Genomic DNA, 20,875 nt, shown 5'->3' with positions numbered 1-20,875 from the left:
TGCGATTACAGCTGTAAGTCACTTGGGGTATGTCTCTATCAGTTTTGCACATCGAGAGACTGACATTTTTTCCCATTCCTCCTTGCAAAACAGCTCGAGCTCAGTGAGGTTGGATGGAGAGCATTTGTGAACAGCAGTTTTCAGTTCTTTCCACAGATTCTCGATTGGATTCAGGTCTGGACTTTGACTTGGCCATTCTAACACCTGGATATGTTTATTTTTGAACCATTCCATTGTAGATTTTACTTTATGTTTTGGATCATTGTCTTGTTGGAAGACAAATCTCCGTCCCAGTCTCAGGTCTTTTGCAGACTCCATCAGGTTTTCTTCCAGAATGGTCCTGTATTTGGCTCCATCCATCTTCCCATCAATTTTAACCATCTTCCCTGTCCCTGCTGAAGAAAAGCAGGCCCAAACCATGATGCTGCCACCACCATGTTTGACAGTGGGGATGGTGTGTTCAGGGTGATGAGCTGTGTTGCTTTTACACCAAACATAAGGTCTTGCATTGTTGCCAAAAAGTTCAATTTTGGTTTCATCTGACCAAAGCACCTTCTTCCACATGTTTGGTGTGTCTCCTAGGTGGCTTGTGGCAAACTTTAAACAACACTTTTTATGGATATCTTTAAGAAATGGCTTTCTTCTTGCCACTCTTCCATAAAGGCCAGATTTGTGCAATATACGACTGATTGTTGTCCTATGGACAGAGTCTCCCACCTCAGCTGTAGATCTCTGCAGTTCATCCAGAGTGATCATGGGCCTCTTGGCTGCATCTCGGATCAGTCTTCTCCTTGTATGAGCTGAAAGTTTAGAGGGACGGCCAGGTCTTGGTAGATTTGCAGTGGTCTGATACTCCTTCCATTTCAATATTATCGCTTGCACAGTGCTCCTTGGGGTGTTTAAAGCTTGGAAATCTTTTGTATCCAAATCCGGCTTTAAACTTCTTCACAACAGTATCTCGGACCTGCCTGGTGTGTTCCTTGTTCTTCATGATGCTCTCTGCGCTTTTAACGGACCTCTGAGACTATCACAGTGCAGGTGCATTTATACGGAGACTTGATTACACACAGGTGGATTGTATTTATCATCATTAGTCATTTAGGTCAACATTGGATCATTCAGAGATCCTCACTGAACTTCTGGAGAGAGTTTGCTGCACTGAAAGTAAAGGGGCTGAATAATTTTGCACGCCCAATTTTTCAGTTTCTGATTTGTTAAAAAAGTTTGAAATATCCAATAAATGTCGTTCCACTTCATGATTGTGTCCCACTTGTTGTTGATTCTTCACAAAAAAATACAGTTTTATATCTTTATGTTTGAAGCCTGAAATGTGGCAAAAGGTCGCAAAGTTCAAGGGGGCCGAATACTTTCGCAATGCACTGTATCTACAGTATGATAGCACTGTCAAGAGTGAAAACACATTTTCATCCGGTGCTTTACATAGGGGATATACACATACAAATGCATGAAGAATCTCACAGAGAAAAAAATCACTGATAGACTTATTCTAATTCTCTGATTCTAACAGATTATTAGACAACAGTTTCCACAACTGACCACAAGAAGACTGGGCACCAGGGGCCAGTCAAAGTAAGTCAATGTTGTCTCCTACTTTTCTTTCTTTCTACACACTGGTTTTGATTTTTGTGTTTTGCTATTGAAAGAGGAGTATCATTGTGTTAGTGGAGGGCCTGTTTTGAATGATTCTTCAAGCCGGTAATCTTCACCATGTCTATGATTTGAGGATGTTACATCTCAAAATCACATGATGACAAGCCACTGTCTCACACCCTGATGAAGAGTCCTTAGCTGAAATGTTGGTTATGTAAATCCACAGCAAGGAGAGATGAGTGTGCAACCTTCTTTTCCATTTCTACACCTCTCTAACTGTCAACTATCCCCTATAGGTACCACTACTATGGCATCGCTGTGAAGGAGAGCTCCCAGTACTACGATGTGATGTACTCCAAGAAGGGTGCGGCTTGGGTGAACGAGACAGGCAAGAAGGAGGTCATCAAGCAGACAGTGGCGTATTCACCACGCTCCAAACTGGGGACGCTCCTGCCAGAGTTTCCAAATGTCAAAGACTTAAATCTGCCCGCCAGTCTGCCAGAGGAGAAGGTAAACAGGACTCTAAAACATCCCAGACCCACAACCCCCTCCTCCCTTATCCATCCAACCCCTCGCCTCTCTCGCCCCCTCTGACTATCCCCTTTTATCTGCCCCGGACCTCTCGCTCCCTCTGGCTATCCTCTTTTATCTGCCCTGGACCTCTCACCCCCTCTGGCTATCTCCTTTTATCTGCCCTGGACCTCTCACCCCCTCTGGCTATCCTCTTTTATCTGCCCTGGACCTCTCACCCCCTCTGGCTATCCCCTTTTATCTGCCCTGGACCTCTCACCCCCTCTGGCTATCCCCTTTTATCTGCCCTGGACCTCTCACCCCCTCTGGCTATCCCCTTTTATCTGCCCTGGACCTCTCACCCCCTCTGGCTATCCTCTTTTATCTGCCCTGGACCTCTCACCCCCTCTGGCTATCCCCTTTTATCTGCCCTGGACCTCTCACCCCCTCTGGCTATCCTCTTTTATCTGCCCTGGACCTCTCACCCCCTCTGGCTATCCCCTTTTATCTGCCCTGGACCTCTTGCCCCCTCTGGCTATCCTCTTTTATCTGCCCTGGACCTCTCACCCCCTCTGGCTATCCTATTTTATTTGCCCTGGACCTCTCACCCCCTCTGGCTATCCCCTTTTATCTGCCCTGGACCTCTCACCCCCTCTGGCTATCCCCTTTTATCTGCCCTGGACCTCTCACCCCCTCTGGCTATCCCCTTTTATCTGCCCTGGACCTCTCGCCCCCTCTGGCTATCCCCTTTTATCTGCCCTGGACCTCTCGCCCCCTCTGGCTATCCCCTTTTATCTGCCCTGGACCTCTCACCCCCTCTGGTTATCCTCTTTTATCTGCCCCGGACCTTCACTGACTCTGAGTTTAGAGAAGAAGGACCTTGAGGATTTATATGCTGCTGGCTCCTCACTAACTCTTAATCTTGTGGGGAGATAATAAGATCCAGCGCCAGACAAAAGACAGCCACTAACTGTCTAGCTTTGAATGAGGGGGCCATGATTTTCAATGGTTTGTCAGTTGCTGAACTCTAAAGACGGTTTTATGTAGTTTTGGTGTGTGACCTGTTGCAGGTATTTATTGGTGCTGATGTTTTTGGATAGGATTTATTGTCTTGTTTTTCATATCAATCCATAGATGTATGATATCACTTGAAAACACTAGCTATACTGTGCGGTAGATAGTAGAACCCCGTTCTCAGATTAGAATGTATCCTAACTGAGGTAGCATCCTGGTCATTCACTAAGAATATCACTAGGAAACAGTATGTGCCTTTGATCGAGAGCTTGGTACTATGGGTTCTATCTGCAGGAATATGATTCTGAGATAATTGGCTTTAACATTCGGAACACTCCTTGGTTTGAATGGTGGCAGTGATTTTTTAATCTTGTATTCTTTTGAACTTCACAACATGAATTGGGATATTTAGAGTACTATATAGGTAGAGAACATTGAACAGAACAAGGCTATGTCAATAGCTCAATTTGGACTAAAATGCAGATAGAACCTTCTAGTCCCAAGCTCTCGAAGTAGCAGTGTGATACAGACTTGGACTACGTTACTGCCATTCATTTATACTCAGTCTTCTTTATGTTTTCCCACAGGTGTCAACGTTCATCATGATGTACAGAACTCACTGCCAGAGGATACTGGACACAGTAATACGCGCCAACTTTGACGAGGCAAGACACTTTTCATATATGTCCATCTTTTGCACCCTTATTTACCAGTCCCATTAAATGTGACAGGACTTTGTTTTATTATTTTTTTTAGACTGTAAAACTTAACTCTCTTGTTGAATGTGGTCACAAAAATGAGTACGAGCTAAATGTTCTTGGACTTCTAAATGAAGATACAGTGTATCCCATTTTCATGAGAATCGGTTTAGTTCTTACCTAATCTCGGAACACTGAACCAAGTGTGTTGTGCTACCAGTCTGTCACAATAAACTACTTCTAACCTAAATGTATCTCATTAGAAAAGTTGGGTTAGTGTCTTTAGTCTCTTAAGTTGTATTGTACGTGACGTTGAGAGAATGACCCTCCTCTCTTGGGTGTCTCCAGGTCCAGAGCTTCCTGCTGCACTTTTGGCAGGGCATGCCCCCCCACATGCTCCCTGTCCTGGGCTCCTCCACTGTGGTCAACATCGTGGGCGTCTGTGACTCCATTCTTTACAAGGCAATCTCTGGGGTTCTTATGCCCACCGTCCTGCAAGCACTGCCTGATAGGTGAGTGTTTGTTTAGTGTAGTGTAGCTCTTCTCCCTTCCCCAGCAATCACTGAAGCCACAATCCTGAGTTTTTGTTTCATTCCATTTCAAATTCATAGACATAGATATAAATGCAAAGACTGACAGTCCATGAGATCCACATAATTGTTCTAAACATATTTGACATGCATATTGTTTGTTTAAAAAGACTGAAACGACATGCACTGAGTTACAGCCGCTATAGAGAAAAAGAGCTATGAGGAAAACTTGACATTTACCTTTGTGTTATACAACCTTGGTTATTTGTAATGTAGATTTGTTCCAGTTTGACCCAGGTGATCCGGAAGTTTGCCAAACAGCTGGATGAGTGGCTTAAAGTAGCACTTCACGACCTGCCTGAAAACCTGAGGAATATCAAATTTGAATGTAGGAGTCTGCATTGAAAAATACAGTCGTTACTCTCCTGGTTTTATGACAACGATGATATACTGAGTCTTGGAAAAAGGAGAATGCACAAATTTTAGAATCAGCTTTTAATCAGAAAATGTTATACTGTAGAAAACATAACAGTTAATATTTCCTCTCCCTTTTATCCACAGTGTCTAGAAGATTTTCTCAAGTTCTCAAGAGGCAGACATCTTTGAACCATCTATGTCAGGTAGCTATTTCACTGTATAAATGTAATGAAATCCATGTGAAAATAAGACTGATAAAGGTATATGCAGTGTGTATCACTATCTAATAATGTGTGTGTTTGTTGATCTGTCTCTGGGCAGGCATCACGGACGGTGATCCACAGTGCAGACATCACCTTTCAGATGATGGAGGACTGGCGGAACGTGGACCTGAACAGCATCACCAAGCAGACACTTTACACCATGGAGGACACATGGGAGGAGCACCGGCGGCTCATCATCGACTGTAAGGCCACAGACACGCACACACGTACAGATGCAGACACACAAATGTACACACACAAACACACACACAATCCCTGTAGTAGCATTCACAATAAGTTACGTTTAGTCCAAAAGCCTAGAATCCACATTCCAAAAACCCCTATTGTGCTTTTAACTTAAATTGCTTGCTCTCCCTCATAGCATTGTAGGAGAGAAATGCACTTCACTCCCACACACCCACACACACAGCTGTCAATAACACACAGTAGATGTCAGCCATTGGACAATCATTCCCACGGCCAGGAAAGTCAAGCCTTAATGATGAAGGCTAAAAGGTTAAACAAGTTGACTCTACTCTGAAACACCCCGTGGACCATTTCAAATTCGTTTCACCGTTAGCCCCCTCAAATGGCCATGCTAGGGTCACAGTTCACAGATTGGCATAAAGAGGCCATTTCCCCGTCACACTCTCATTCTGTTCTATTAGACAGAGAGAAATTATGCACAATTTTTTCCCAATTTTATTTCTCCTTTATTTAACCAGGTAGACCAGTTGAGAACAAGTTCTCATTTACAACTGCGCCCTGGCCAAGATAAAGCAAAGCAGTGCGACAAAAACAGCAACATAGAGTTACACATGGGATAAACAAACGTACAGTCAATAACACAATAGAAAAATCTGTATACAATGTGTGCAAATGAAGTAAGGAGGTAAGGCAATAAATAGGCCATAGTGGGGAAGTAATTACAATTTAGCAATTAACACGGGAGTGATAGATGTAGAGATGAGGATGTGAAAGTAGAAATACTGGTGTGCAAAATAGCAGAAAAACAAAAAACAAATATGGGGATGAGGTAGTTAGATGGGCTATTTACAGAGGGGCTATGTACAGCTGCTGCGATCGGTGACTATAACAACAAATAAGACACAGCCTCATATACAAGACATACTGTATATGCTGCTGGTTTTGGTAGTTTGATGGATTTAAGTAAGGGTAGTTTAGGTCCATAGTCACACACGGCAATTATTCAAACTCTTTATTTGATCCAAATTGTTATCTGCCAAGACTCCGATCTGTGTAGACAAGTATGGAGCTTTCTCCACCAGTTACAAATATATGTCCCCTGAAGGATGACATAGGCTATGTGTTGACAAACTGTGGCTAGATGCAGTTCTCGTCTCCTTCCTCTCTCAGTGTACCAGGAGTTTGACCGTCTGCTGGAGGAGCAGTCTTCTATAGAGGCCTACATCGAGTGGCTGGACTCCATGGTGGACCGCTGTGTTGTCAAGGTCAGTTGAGGATGTAAATACTTCATAGAACTCAGCAAAAAAAGAAAAGTCCCTTTTTCAGGACCCTGTCTTTCAAAGATAATTCGTAAAAATCCAAATAACTTCACAGATCTTCATTGTAAAGTGTTTAAACACTATTTCCCATGCTTGTTCAATGAACCATAAACAATTAATGAACATGCACCTGTGGAACAGTCGTTAAGACACTAACAGCTTACAGATGGTAGGCAATTAAGGTCACAGTTATGAAAACTTGGGACACTAAAGAGGCTTTTCTACTGACTCTGAAAAACACCAAAGGAAAGATGCCCAGGGTCCCTGCTCATCTGCGAGAACATGCCTTAGACATGCTGCAAGGAGGCATGAGGACTGCAGATGTGGCCAGGGCAATAAATTGCAATGTCCGTACTGTGAGACGCCTAAGACAGCGCTGCAGGAAGACAGGACGGACAGCTGATCATCCTCGCAGTGGCAGACCACGTGTAACAACACCTGCACAGGATCGGTACATCCGAACATCTCACCAGCGGGACAGGTACAGGATGGCAACAACAACTGCCCGAGTTACACCAAGAATGCACAATCCCTCCATCAGTGCTCAGACTGTCCACAATAGGTTGAGAGAGCCTGGACTGAGGGCCTGTAGGTCTGTTGTAAGGCAGGTCCTCACCAGACATCATCGGCAACAATGTCACCTATGGGCACAAACCCACCATCACTGGACCAGACAGGACTGGCAAAAAGTGCTCTTCACTGACGATTCATGGTTTTGTCTCACCAGGGGTGATGGTCGGATTCGCATTTATCGTCGAAAGAGTAAGCGTTACTCTCTTTCCGCTCTGGAGCGGGATCGATTTGGAAGTGGAGGGTCCGTCATGGGGCGTTGTGTCACAGCATCATCGGACTGAGCTTGTTGCCATTGCAGGCAATCTCAATGCTGTGCGTTACAGGGAAGACATCCTCCTCCCTTATGTGGTACCCTTCCTGCAGGCTCATTCTGACATGACCCTCCAGCATGACAATGCCACCAGCCATACTGCTCATTCTATGTGTGATTTCCTGCAAGACAGGAATGTCAGTGTTCTGCAATGGCCAGCGACGAGCCCGGATCTCAATCCCATTGAGCACGTCTGGGACCTATTGGATCAGAGGGTGAGGGCTAGGGCCATTCCCCCCAGAAATGTCCGGGAACTTGAAGGTGCCTTGGTGGAAGAGTGGGGTAACATCTCACAGCAAGAACTGGCAAATCTGGTGCAGTCCATGGGAGGAGATGCACTGCAGTACTTAATGCAGCTGGTGGCCACACCATATACTGACTGTTACTTTTAGTTTTGATCTCACCCCTTAGTTCAGGTATACACTATTCCATTTCTGTTAGTCACATACAGTATCTGTGGAACTTGTTCAGTTTATGTCTCAGTTGTTGACTCTTGTAATGTTCATACAAATATTTACACATGTTTAGTTTGCTGAACATAAATGCATTTTACAGTGAGAGGACATTTATTTTTTTGCTGAGTTTATATAAAAATCAAATAAAAATCAAGTCAAATTGTATTAATCACATGCGCCGAATACAACAGGTGTAGACCTTACAGTGAAATGCTTACTTACGAGCCCCTAACCAACAGTGCAAACCCCTTTTAACATCTAGGATGTATCATTAGAAAACTTCCAGCCATCATCTTTAGGCTTGTGCTTTCTACTATGGCTACAGTGTGCTGTAGGCCATAATCCTTACTGATTTGCTGTACAAATATACTTCAACAATAAATAACATATGAACTGTCCAGAATGGCCTTGGTAAAAGCAACACAAACATCACTGTGGAACATTTTAGGGGGCAATTGAAGAAGTGATTTTCTATAGTTTCCACTTATGTTTCTATAGTTTCCACTTAGTTTCCACTTAAACTATAGAAAATAATTTATTCAATTGCCCCCTAAAATGTTCCACAGTGATGTTTGTGTTGCTTTTACCAAGGCCATTCTGGACAGTTCATATGTTATTTATTGTTGAAGTATATTTGTACAGCAAATCAGTAAGGATTATGGCCCTTCAGAAAAATAACCATGCATTTTAATGGCATCCGTCTCTCCATGACTTGCTGACGCAGAGCCACTCGAGCTGCCATCCTAGTTAATGCTGTCTTCATGGCTCCCATTTGCGGCCATTATGCTCCAGATATGGGCTTGTAAAATGTGGTTGCCCTGGCAACATCACAGACTCCCCAGACAATGGTTCAATGAGAAGGTGTGTCCCCCGGGGCAAATTAAATAGTTGACTTGTTGACATGTTTTTTGTTCCTGAGGGTTAAGCCCCAATATGGACCCAGTGGTTAATTCTCCCCCCCCCCCCCCCCCCCTCTCCAACTCTTCCCTTCACTTCCCCCTGTTTTCTGATGAAAATATCTCCTTAAGGTGGCAGGAAAGAGGCCCGGGTGCCTGAAGAAGGTGGCCCAACAGTTCCTGCTCATGTGGTCGTGCTTCGGGACCAGAGTCATCCGGGATATGACCCTCCACAGTGCGCCTAGCTTCGGTGAGTGTTGAATCTAGCATTGGGCTGGGGCATGTATCAGCCATCGCCAGGAAAATTGTTTTTAGGGGGTTATGTAATGTTATTGAACCATATTTCTGGTGTCACGAGTGTCAGACAGAAGTTGCCTAGTTCTAGTTTTGGTCCAAGTAACTAAAATAGTTTGTGAAGAACATTGCCCCCAAACTGCACCAAAACGTACTGAACTGAGTTATTTGAATATACTACTATGCATGTAGGTCCAAAATTAGTTTAAGCCCCTCCCCCCATTTTGGGGAAATAGGAATGTTTTGCGCAGATTCAGCCTTCCGATGTTCTCCCAATCCAAAACGGGGAAAGCGTGGTGGTAAGATGGCTGCCTTGCTGGTATGGCCCCCCTAGCCTTTACTTTACTAGCTAGCGGTGCATGACGAAGGCACTGAAAGAGATAGGGGCTGTAAAAAAGAAAGAAAATGGCTTCCCTTCCCCCTCTTCTCCTCTCCCCTTCAGGCTTGTCTGTGAATATCAAAGCCACAGCTGGTTGCAATGTTTTGATAAAGCAGCTCTCTGTGCGAAAACAGCTAATTAACAATGGCTACCCCCCAGCCCTCTCTTCCCCAATGTTTTTTTGTTGTTGTCTTTTGCAATTTATGACCAGGCAGTATTGCACTCCTCTGTTCCCTGAAAAGCCGCTGGTGTTTATTATGCACACGGTGGCTGGAGTGACCAGCACAATGTCATGATTGTGTCACGCTCCTTTCCTTCTCCAGCCGCAATCTTAGTCATCTCCCATACCCGACCCAGGGGTCGGCCGTCATATTTGGGGCAAGGACTTTGTACCAGGAAACAAGAAACAGCCCCCCTGTCTCTTTTAATGACAATGACTGCCCAGTTGTTCTGCTCCCTCACACTTCCTGTTGAGTTGAGTGTGCTGCTATGAGGCAGTCTGTCAGATGTTTGGAAGGACTAGTAACCCTCTACAACCAGTGTGATTATTATTATTTGACTCTGCTGGTCATATATGAACGTTTGAACATCTTGGCCATGTACTGTTATAATCTCCACCCGGCATAGCCAGAAGAGGACTGGCCACCCCTCAGAGCCTGGTTCCCCTCTAGGTTTCTTCTTAGGTTCCTGCCTTTCTAGTGAGTTTTTCCTAGCCACCCTGCTTCAACATCTGCATTGCTTGCTGTTTGGGGTTTTAGGCTGGGTTTCTGTACAGCACTTTGTGACATCAGCTGATGTAACAAGGGCTTTATAAATACATTTGATTGATTGATCAATGAAACACACAGTCTGATCTTTCAGGTTGTTTTGTAAACTGTGTTTTCAAATGTATAAGTGTATGTTCGTAGCTTTGAATGGATGATTTCTAGGTGCACAACCACAGAAAACACTCAAATACACTTGCACATCTTAGAATCTTCATTTGAACTTTATATAGCTCATTACTTCCCTTTCAAATTATTAGACTTGTTGGTTGGATGATAGGGACACTGATCCATCCTGGTAAGGACTGTTTCCTTAGTTTCTCTCTTTCTCTCTCTCTCTCTCTCTCTCTCTCTCTCTCTCTCTCTCTCTCTCTCTCTCAATTCAATTTAAATTCAATTTAAGGGGCTTTACTGGCATGGGAAACATGTTTACATTGCCAAATCAAGTGAAATGGATAAACAAAAGTGAAATAAACAATAAAATACATTTTAAACTCACACAAGTTCCAAAAGAATAAAGACATTTCAAAAGACATTATGTCTACATACAGTCTTGTAACGATGCGCAAATAGTTAAAGTAAAAAAGGGAAATTAAATAAACATCAATATGGTTTGTTTTTACAATGGTGTTTGTTCTTCACTGTTTGCCCTTGTGGCAACAGGTCACAAATCTTGCTGTTGTGATTGCACACGGGTATTTCACCCAATAGATATGGGAGTTTATCAAAATTGGATTTGTTTTCAAATTATTTGTGGGTCTGTGTAATCTGAGAGAAAAATGTTTTTCTAATATGGTCGTACATTTGACAGGAGGTTAGGAAGTGCAGCTCAGTTTCCACCTCATTTTGTGGGCAGTGTGCAGATAGCCTGTCTTCTCTTGAGTGCCAGGTCTGCCTACGGCAACCTTTCTCAATAGCAAGGCTATGGTCACTGAGTCTGTACATACTCAAAGTTTTCCTTAATTTTGGGTCAGTCACAGTGGCACTATGTACTTTCTGTTTGGGGACAAATAGGATTCTGGTTTGCTCTGTTAAAAAAATATACATATTTCCAATATGTCAAGTAATTCTCTTTTTGTTTTCTCATGATTTAGTTGGGTCTAATTGTGTTGCTGTCTTAGGGCTCTGTGGGGTCTGTTTGTGTTTGTGAACAGAGCCCCATGACCAGCTTGCTTAGGGGACTCTTCTCCAGGTTCATCTCTCTGTAGGGGATTGCTTTGTTATGGAAAGTTTGGGAATCGCTTCCTTTTAGGTGGTTGTAGAATTTAACGTCTCTTTTCTGGATTTTGATAATTAGTCTCTCAGCTCGTTCACATCTTTGTGGAAGTTACCTGTGGCGCTGATGTTTAGCCTGAGGTATGTACATTTCTTTGTGTGCTCTAGGGCAACGGTGTCTAGATGTAATTTGTATTTGTTGTCCTGGCAACTGTACCTTTTTTGGAACACCTTTATTTTTGTCTTACTGAGATTTACTGTCAGGCCCAGGTCTGACAGAATCTGTGCAGAAAATCTAGGTGCTGCTGTAGGCCCTCCTTGGTTGGGGACAAAAGCACCAGATAATCAGCAAACATTAGACATTTGACTTCAGGTTCTAGTAAGGTGAGGCCGGGTGCTATAGACTATTCTGGTGCCTTCGCCAATTAGTTGATATATGTGTTGAAGAGGGTGGGGCTTAAACTGCATCCCTGTCTCACCCCAAGGCCCTGTGGAAAGAAATGTGTGAAACTTGTTGTTTGTGTACATGGATTTTATCATGTTTTCACCTCAACACCAGTTCAAATTTGTATAGCAGACCCTCATGCCAATTTGAGTCAAAAGCTTTTTTGAAGTCAACAAAGCATGAGAAGACTACGCTTTGTTTTGTTTTGTTTGTTTGACAATTAGGGTGTGCAGGGTGAATACGTGGTCTGTCGTACAGTAATTTGGTAAAAAGCCCATTTGACATTTGCTCCCTACATTGTTTTCACTGAGGAAATGTACGAGTCTGCTGCACATACCACAGTAGTTATTGGGGTCAAATTAGTTATTGGGGTCACTTTTGTGTATTGGGGTTATCAGTCCTTGGTATATATTATATATTATAAAATGCCAGAGCTGAGGATGATGTTAAAGAGTTTAAGTATAGCCAATTGGAATTTGTGGTCTGTATATTTTATAATGTGATGTAGGATATCAACACCGCAGGACATTTTGGGTTGGAGGGTTTGTATTTTGTACTGTAGTCATACAATGGAATTGGAGAATCCAGCGCATTCTGGTAGTCTTTAATAGCTGATTCTAAGATTTGTAATTTATCATGCATATGTTTTTGCTGTTCATTCTTTGTATAGAGCCAAAAAGATTGGCGAAGTGGTTTATCCACACATCTCTGTTTTGGATAGAAAACTCTTCGTGTTGTTGTTTGTTTAGTGTGTTCCAATTTTCCCAGAAGTGATTTGATTCTATGGATTCTTCAATTACATTGAAATTATTTCTGACGTGCCGTTCCTTATTCTTCCGTGATGTATTTCTACATTGTTTTAGTGATTCACCATAATGAAGGTGTAGACTCAGGTTTTCTGGGTGTCTATGTTTTTGGTTGGATAGGTATCTACATTTCTATCTTAGGTTTTTGCATTCTTCATCAAACCTTTTGTCATTGTTGCTAATTTTCTTTTGTTGTCTGCTTGAATTTTTTGATTTGATAGGGAAGCTCAAAGGTCAAATATACTGTTTAGGCTTTCTACTGCCACGTTTACACCTTCACTATTACGGTGAAATGTTTTGTCCAGGAAGTTGTCCAAATTGGATTGAATTTGTTGTTTCCTGATTATTTTTTGGCAGGTTTCTACACTACTTTCCTTCCATCTATAGCACTTCTTAATATTGTGCAGTTCCTTTGGCTTTGATGCCTCATGATTGAGTATTGCTCTGTTCAGGTAGACTTTGCTGGGCTGACTGTGAATGCTCTGAGAGACTCTCTCTCGCTCACTCTCTCTTTATCTCTCTCTCTCTCTCTTTCTTCCTGTTTCTTGTTTGTAGGCTCGTTCCACCTGATCCACCTGATGTTTGACGACTATGTGCTGTACCTGCTGGAGTCCCTGCACTGCCAGGAGAGGGCAAACGAGCTCATGAGGGCCATGAAGGCAGAGGGTAGCACAGGTTAGTCCTCCACCCGGTCAATAACTACTACTGGAGCTGCTTTCAACACTGCTGCTACAGCACTGCATTACTTCTGCAACTATTAGTATTACTACAATCACAACAACAACAATTCCTACTACTACGACTACTGCTACAACTACTAGGGTTGCAAAGGGTCGGAAAATGTCTGGTAAATTTCCGGAATTTTTCCATGGGAAGTTAAGCCCCGGAATTTGGGGAATTTTTCTTAAATTCTTCAAAAAAAGTTAGCTTATAACAGTGAACCTTTTTTTTGTGGGGGTACACAAGGCAATTCTAGGTCTTGTGGCATATTTTGGTTAAACTATCCCCAAGTCAATGAAATTGCAAACCTCTGCATGCACAGTGCATTCTTCCATCACATGTACAGTGCACTCTTCCATCACATGTACAGCTGATTCTCAATATCTTGCACACTAATGAGCTGCTATTGAGCTCACACTACTACACAGTCTGAGCCAAAGACTACATGCGTTCTGGTAAGTTTTGATTACAATACTGGGTGGGGTGAATATACAGTGCCTTGCGAAAGTATTCGGCCCCCTTGAACTTTGCGACCTTTTGCCACATTTCAGGCTTCAAACATAAAGATATAAAACTGTATTTTTTTGTGAAGAATCAACAACAAGTGGGACACAATCATGAAGTGGAACGACATTTATTGGATATTTCAAACTTTTTTAACAAATCAAAAACTGAAAAATTGGGCGTGCAAAATTATTCAGCCCCCTTAAGTTAATACTTTGTAGCGCCACCTTTTGCTGCGATTACAGCTGTAAGTCGCTTGGGGTATGTCTCTATCAGTTTTGCACATCGAGAGACTGACATTTTTTCCCATTCCTCCTTGCAAAACAGCTCGAGCTCAGTGAGGTTGGATGGAGAGCATTTGTGAACAGCAGTTTTCAGTTCTTTCCACAGATTCTCAATTGGATTCAGGTCTGGACTTGGCCATTCTAACACCTGGATATGTTTATTTTTGAACCATTCCATTGTAGATTTTGCTTTATGTTTTGGATCATTGTCTTGTTGGAAGACAAATCTCTGTCCCAGTCTCAGGTCTTTTGCAGACTCCATCAGGTTTTCTTCCAGAATGGTCCTGTATTTGGCTCCATCCATCTTCCCATCAATTTTAACCATCTTCCCTGTCCCTGCTGAAGAAAAGCAGGCCCAAACCATGATGCTGCCACCACCATGTTTGACAGTGTGGATGGTGTGTTCAGGGTGATGAGCTGTGTTGCTTTTACGCCAAACATAACGTTTTGCATTGTTGCCAAAAAGTTCAATTTTGGTTTCATCTGACCAGAGCACCTTCTTCCACATGTTTGGTGTGTCTCCCAGGTGGCTTGTGGCAAACTTTAAACAACACTTTTTATGGATATCTTTAAGAAATGGCTTTCTTCTTGCCACTCTTCCATAAAGGCCAGATTTGTGCAATATACGACTGATTGTTGTCCTATGGACAGAGTCTCCCACCTCAGCTGTAGATCTCTGCAGTTCATCCAGAGTGATCATGGGCCTCTTGGCTGCATCTCTGATCAGTCTTCTCCTTGTATGATCTGAAAGTTTAGAGGGACGGCCAGGTCTTGGTAGATTTGCAGTGGTCTGATACTCCTTCCATTTCAATATTATCGCTTGCACCGTGCTCCTTGGGATGTTTAAAGCTTGGGAAATCTTTTTGTATCCAAATCCGGCTTTAAACTTCTTCACAACAGTATCTCGGACCTGCCTGGTGTGTTCCTTGTTCTTCATGATGCTCTCTGCGCTTTTGACGGACCTCTGAGTCTATCACAGTGCAGGTGCATTTATACGGAGACTTGATTACACACAGGTGGATTGTATTTATCATCATTAGTCATTTAGGTCAACATTGGATCATTCAGAGATCCTCACTGAACTTCTGGAGAGAATTTGCTGCACTGAAAGTAAAGGGGCTGAATAATTTTGCACGCCCAATTTTTCAGTTGTTGATTTGTTAAAAAAGTTTGAAATATCCAATAAATGTCGTTCCACTTCATGATTGTGTCCCACTTGTTGTTGATTCTTCACAAAAAAAATACAGTTTTATATCTTTATGTTTGAAGCCTGAAATGTGGCAAAAGGTCGCAAAGTTCAAGGGGGCCGAATACTTTCGCAAGGCACTGTATTTTATAGGACATACATGATTTTTTGTTAACTAGTCAATAGTAGCCTACAGCAAAGTGTGTTTAAATAATTTCTAACTTGTTAACAATTTCTGCTAGTCAGTTTTTGCTACCATGTGGGTTTTAGCTTGCTTGAGCCTGCTAACTGAGGAGTGTTAATTCACCTGTTTCCATACATGTTTCATTTTAAAACATTTATCTTACAAATTCGTTGTTTAATCTAATTGCTTAGCTATTTATCTGTACATGGAATTGTATTTGGTTATCTTTTACTCATTTTTGTCTAATCTTTACAGGAAAATGCCACGGATACTATTTGATGTGTGGAGACATTTCACTGCAGCTAATGTAGAAGGAAAAGCTGTGTACATTTGCAAATACTGTGCCAAATCATATGTGAAGAATGCAACAAAGATGCAGAATCATCTGGCCAAGTGCATAAAGTACTCTCAGCACGCACAACAAGCAACCTCTGCAAAGTCCATCTACTTCTATTCGAGGTGAAAATGATGAGTCATTTATATCGATAGCAACAGCTCATGATCCTCCTGGAGTCAGATTTTTTTGACTCAATGGAGGAACCTAGTCAGAGAAATACTGATGAATGTCTTGCTCGAGCTGGTTCACCTCTGATGCTCACACCTCTGATGCTTCTTCGCCCAGCATTCACCCCTCAAACCAGACATGCGTTATCTACTCATTTGCTGGATGCCGAGTTCAACAGAGTTCAAGTGAAGGTCAAGCAAATCATAGAGAAAGCAGACTGTATTGCAATCATCTCTTATGGGTGGTTGAATGTTCGTGGGCAAGGAATAATTAACTACATCATCTCCAACCCTCAACCAGTATTCCACAAGAGCACAGACACAAGGGACAACAGACACATCGGTCTCTACATTGCAGATGAGCTGAAGGCAGTCATCAATGACCTTGGACCACAGAATATATTTGCACTGGTGACAGACAATGCTACAAACATGAAGGCTGCTTGGTCTAAAGTGGAGGAGTCCTACCCTCACATCACACCCATTGGCTGTGCTGCTAATACATTGAATCTCCTCCTCAAGGACATCATGGCACTGAAAACAATGGATACACTCCACAAGAGAGCCAAGGAAATGGTTAGGTATGTGAAGGGTCATCAAGTTATAGCAGCAATCTACCTCACCAAGCAAATTGAGAAGAATAAGAGCACCACATTGAAGCTGCCCAGCAACACCCGTTGGGGTGGTGTTGTCATCATGTTTGACAGTCTCCTGGAGGGGAAGGAGTCTCTCTGCCGATATGGACAGCCCCATCAAGAGGATCCTCCTGGATGATGTATTTTGGGAGAGAGTGGTAAGCAGCCTGAAACTCCTGAAACCTATACCAGTAGCGATTGCACGGATTGAGGTAGACAATGTCATCCTGTCTGATGTTCAGACTTGCTTGCAGATGTAAGAGAATAAATCCGTACTGCTCTGCCCACTTCACTTCTGCTCCAAGCAGAGGAAACTGCAGTTCTGAAATGCATCAAAAAGCTTGAATACTTCTGCCTGAAGCCCATATGTTGGACCCCAAGTATGCTGGCAAGAGCATCCTGTCTGGTGCAGAGATCAACAAGGCCTATGGTGTTATGGCCTGGATGAGGGCAAGGTTCTTGGCAGTCTGGCAAAGTACACTTCCAAGCAAGGGCTTTGGGATGGAGATGCAATATGGCAGTCGTGCCAACATACTGTATCTCATCAGCCACCTGGTGGAAGGGACTTAGTGGATCTGAGACGCTTTCCCCTGTTGCCTCCATCATCATCCAAATCCCACCAACATCAGCCGCATCAGCGCACAACTGGTCCTTGTTTGGGAACACACACACCAAAGCACGCAACAGGCTGACCAAAACAACAGTTGAAAAATTGGTGGCCATCCGGGCAAATTTTAGGCTTTTTGAGCCGGACAATGAGCCATCCTCAACAAGGTTGGAAAGTGACAGTGAAGATGAGACCTCAGAGTCTGATGTTCAAGAGGTGGACATTGAGGAGGTCCAGGGAGAAGACAACGAAGCCTGAGAGGAAGACAACCAAAGCTTTAGTTTCTAGACTATAATTTTACAGATGTATGTTGAAAATGTTTTTGGGAGATGCGATGGATCAATGGAGATCATTCAATATTCCCTTTCTTTTGCTGTGCAGTGAAATCATCCTACGTGAAGAGTCAACTCATTTAATTAAAGTTCAATTTGTAACTACATTTTTTTTCTATTGGAAGGATTTAATCATTTGCAATTATGTCTACTTATGATAAGGTAAAAGGTTTGTGTTCCTGTCTCCATATGGTATGGTAAATATATCCAATGCCAAAAACATTTACATTTAAATGGTATTAATATTAATTTGCATATATTCCCGTTAATTCCCATATATTAATAATTCCCACGGAAGTTTTCCACCTCTGAATATTCCCCAAAATGTGCAACCCTAACTACTGCTACTACTTCTATTACTACTACTTTATAGGACTTTGGAATAACCTTTTCTTGCTACCATCAGTATTGTTGCTGCAGCAACCGCAAATGCATTTTATCAACAAGAAAATGTACAGTACCAGTGAAAGAGTTTTTCTTTATTTTTATATTTTCTACATTGTAGAATAATAGCGAAGACATCAAAACTATGAAATAACACATATGGAATCATGTAGTAACCAAAAAAGTGTTAAACAAATCAAAATATATTTTCTATTTGAGATTCTTCAAAGTAGCCATCCTTTGCCTTGATGACAGTGTTGCACCCTCTCTATTGACAATACTAATATTGAATGCTGTGTAGTACACTGACTCTTGAGAACATAAGAACCTGCTGTCTCTTTAATAGCTTATTGACCTCTGACTCCTTTAATAGCTGAACAAGAGGAAGAGATGATGCTGACGGAGACCACGCCCACGTCCACGTCCCCAGGGCCATTTTCCCCACCGAAGTCTGTCACCTCAGTTGGGGTCCCAGCCGCCAGCTCCCCCACCGCTGCCCAGTCCCCAGAGTACACAGGTGCCACAGCCACCACAGGTGAGAGAGACAGACAGCAACACTGGGGGACTGGGGAGGGTTGCTTGGATATAGAGCTATTACTATACTGAAGCTACAATAGAAGCAATGTCACTCGTCAGTCATGTTCTGTAGGTAATGTTATGATCATGTCCAACATAATATACATGAATTAATACATGACAGTTGAATTAAATGGTTAATTAGAATGGGCCTATCCTGCCTGTGCTCATGCATTGGGTTGGTTTCTAAGGGTCACGGCATGGTAAATTCCTCTGTGCCAATCCATTTGTCTCTGTCTGTGTATGTGTTACGTGTGTGTGCCAGGCGCTGTTCAGTCATATACCTGGTCCCTTACGTACACAGTGACAACGTCAGGCGGCACTCCTCCCGAGGGCGGACAGCAGCAGCCCTGCATGCGCAGCGGTGCACCCGTGCCCCCTCCCTCCTCCACCCATCGACTACCAGTCTACGCCCACAGGGACGAGCACGGGTGAGCTCTCATAGGGACGTTATGAGCTTACATAGAGGGGTTATGAGCTGTCATGGGGCTATGAGCTCTCATAGAGGACTTATGAGCTCTCATAGATGACTTATGAGCTGTCATAGGGTGGTTATGAGCTCTCATAGTGGGATTATGAGCTTTCACAGGGGAATTATGAGCTCTCACAGGGGAATGCTGAGCTCTCATAGAGGGGTTATAAACTCTCATTGAGATTTTCCGATCCTTCAGAAAGTATTCAAACCCCTTGACTTTTTCCAAATTTTGTTGTGTTACAACCTGAATTTAAAATGGATTAAAGTGAGATGTTGTTTCACTGGCCTACACACAATACCCTATAATGTCAAAGTAGAATTATGTTTGTAGAAATGTTTGCAAATTAATAAAAAATTAAAAGCTGAAATGTCTTGAGGCAATAAGTATTCAATCCCTTTTTTATAGCAAGCCTAAAGTTCAGGATTCACTCAGTGAGTTTAACATGATTTTTGAATGACTCAGTCGAGCAGTGAATTTCAAACACAGATCCAACCACAAAGACCACGGATGTTTTCCAATGCCTCGCAAAGGAGGACACCTATAGGTATATGGGAAAATATTTTTGAAAAAGCAGACACTGAATATCCCTTTGAGCATGGTGAAGTTATTAATTCCAAATCAAATCAAACTTTATTTGTCACATGTGACGAATACAACAGGTGTAGTAGACCTTACTGTGAAATGCTTACTTACAAGCCCTTAAACAACAATGCAGTTCAATAATTAGATTTAACAAATAAACTAAAGTAAAACATAATAAAAAGTAACACAATAAAATAACAATAATGAGGTTATATACAGGGGTTACCGGTACCGAGTCAATGTGCGAGGGTACAGATTAGTTGAGGTAATTTGTACAGTACTTGTAGGTAGGGGTAAAGTGACTATGCATAGATAATAAACAGCTAGTAGCAGCAGTGTAAAAACAAATTGGGGAGAGGTGTCAATGTAAATAGTCTGGGTGGACATTTAATTAATTGTTCAGCAGTCCTATGGCTTGGGGATAGAAGCTGTTAAGGAGCCTTTTGGTCTTAGACTTGGTGCTCTGGTACCGCTTGCCATGCGGTAGCAGAGAGAACAGTCTATGACTCAAGACTGGAGTCTTTGACCATTTTTTGGACTTTCCTCTGACACTAGTATATACAGTTGAAGTTGGAAGTTTACATACACCTTAGCCAAATACATTTAAACTCAGTTTTTCACCATTCCTGACATTTAATCCTAGTAAAAATGCCCATGTCTTAGGTAAGTTAGGATCACCACTTTATTTTAAGAATGTGAAATGTCAGAATAATAGTAGAGAACAATATATTTCAGCTTTTATTTATTTCACCACATTCCCAGTGGGTCAAAAGTTTACACACTCAATTAGTATTTGGTAGCATTGCCTTTAAATTGTTTAACTTGTGTCAAATGTTTTGGGTAGCCTTCCACAAGCTTCCCATAATAAGTTGGGTGAATTTTGTCCTATTCCTCCTGACAGAGCTGGTGTAACTGAATCAGGTTTGTAGGCCTCCTTGCTCACGCTTTTTCAGTTCTGCCCACAAATGTTCTCTAGGATTGAGGTCAGGGCTTTGTGATGGCCACTCCAATACCTTGACTTTGTTGTCCTTAAGCCATTTTGCCACAACTTTGGAAGTGTGCTTGGGGTCATTGTCCATTTGGAAGACCCATTTGCCACCAAGCTTTAACTTCCTGACTGATGTCTTGAGATGTTGCTTCAATATATCCACATCATTTTCTTTCCTCATGAAGCCATCTATTTTGTGAAGTGCAC

The 20,875-nt window shown here is 42.5% G+C and overlaps 1 protein-coding gene across 1 annotated transcript in view; it reads left to right on the top strand.

The window, feature by feature from the left end:
- LOC139373807 (transcription factor RFX4-like) overlaps positions 1 to 20,875 on the top strand; it is a 37,397-nt gene that overhangs the window by 6,125 nt on the left and 10,397 nt on the right. Inside the window, exons 5-16 of the mRNA XM_071114825.1 lie at positions 1,529 to 1,590; positions 1,908 to 2,121; positions 3,723 to 3,800; positions 4,182 to 4,345; positions 4,651 to 4,751; positions 4,925 to 4,983; positions 5,102 to 5,246; positions 6,421 to 6,515; positions 8,936 to 9,053; positions 13,262 to 13,381; positions 18,420 to 18,581; positions 18,888 to 19,053. Coding sequence (XP_070970926.1) covers positions 1,529 to 1,590; positions 1,908 to 2,121; positions 3,723 to 3,800; positions 4,182 to 4,345; positions 4,651 to 4,751; positions 4,925 to 4,983; positions 5,102 to 5,246; positions 6,421 to 6,515; positions 8,936 to 9,053; positions 13,262 to 13,381; positions 18,420 to 18,581; positions 18,888 to 19,053 — 1,484 coding nt within the window. The remainder of the gene's footprint in view (positions 1 to 1,528; positions 1,591 to 1,907; positions 2,122 to 3,722; positions 3,801 to 4,181; positions 4,346 to 4,650; positions 4,752 to 4,924; positions 4,984 to 5,101; positions 5,247 to 6,420; positions 6,516 to 8,935; positions 9,054 to 13,261; positions 13,382 to 18,419; positions 18,582 to 18,887; positions 19,054 to 20,875) is intronic.

The sequence above is a fragment of the Oncorhynchus clarkii genome, chromosome 2 (assembly GCF_045791955.1).
Source record: "Oncorhynchus clarkii lewisi isolate Uvic-CL-2024 chromosome 2, UVic_Ocla_1.0, whole genome shotgun sequence".
NCBI lineage: Eukaryota > Metazoa > Chordata > Actinopteri > Salmoniformes > Salmonidae > Oncorhynchus > Oncorhynchus clarkii.
This window is presented reverse-complemented; position numbering and strand designations above follow the sequence as displayed.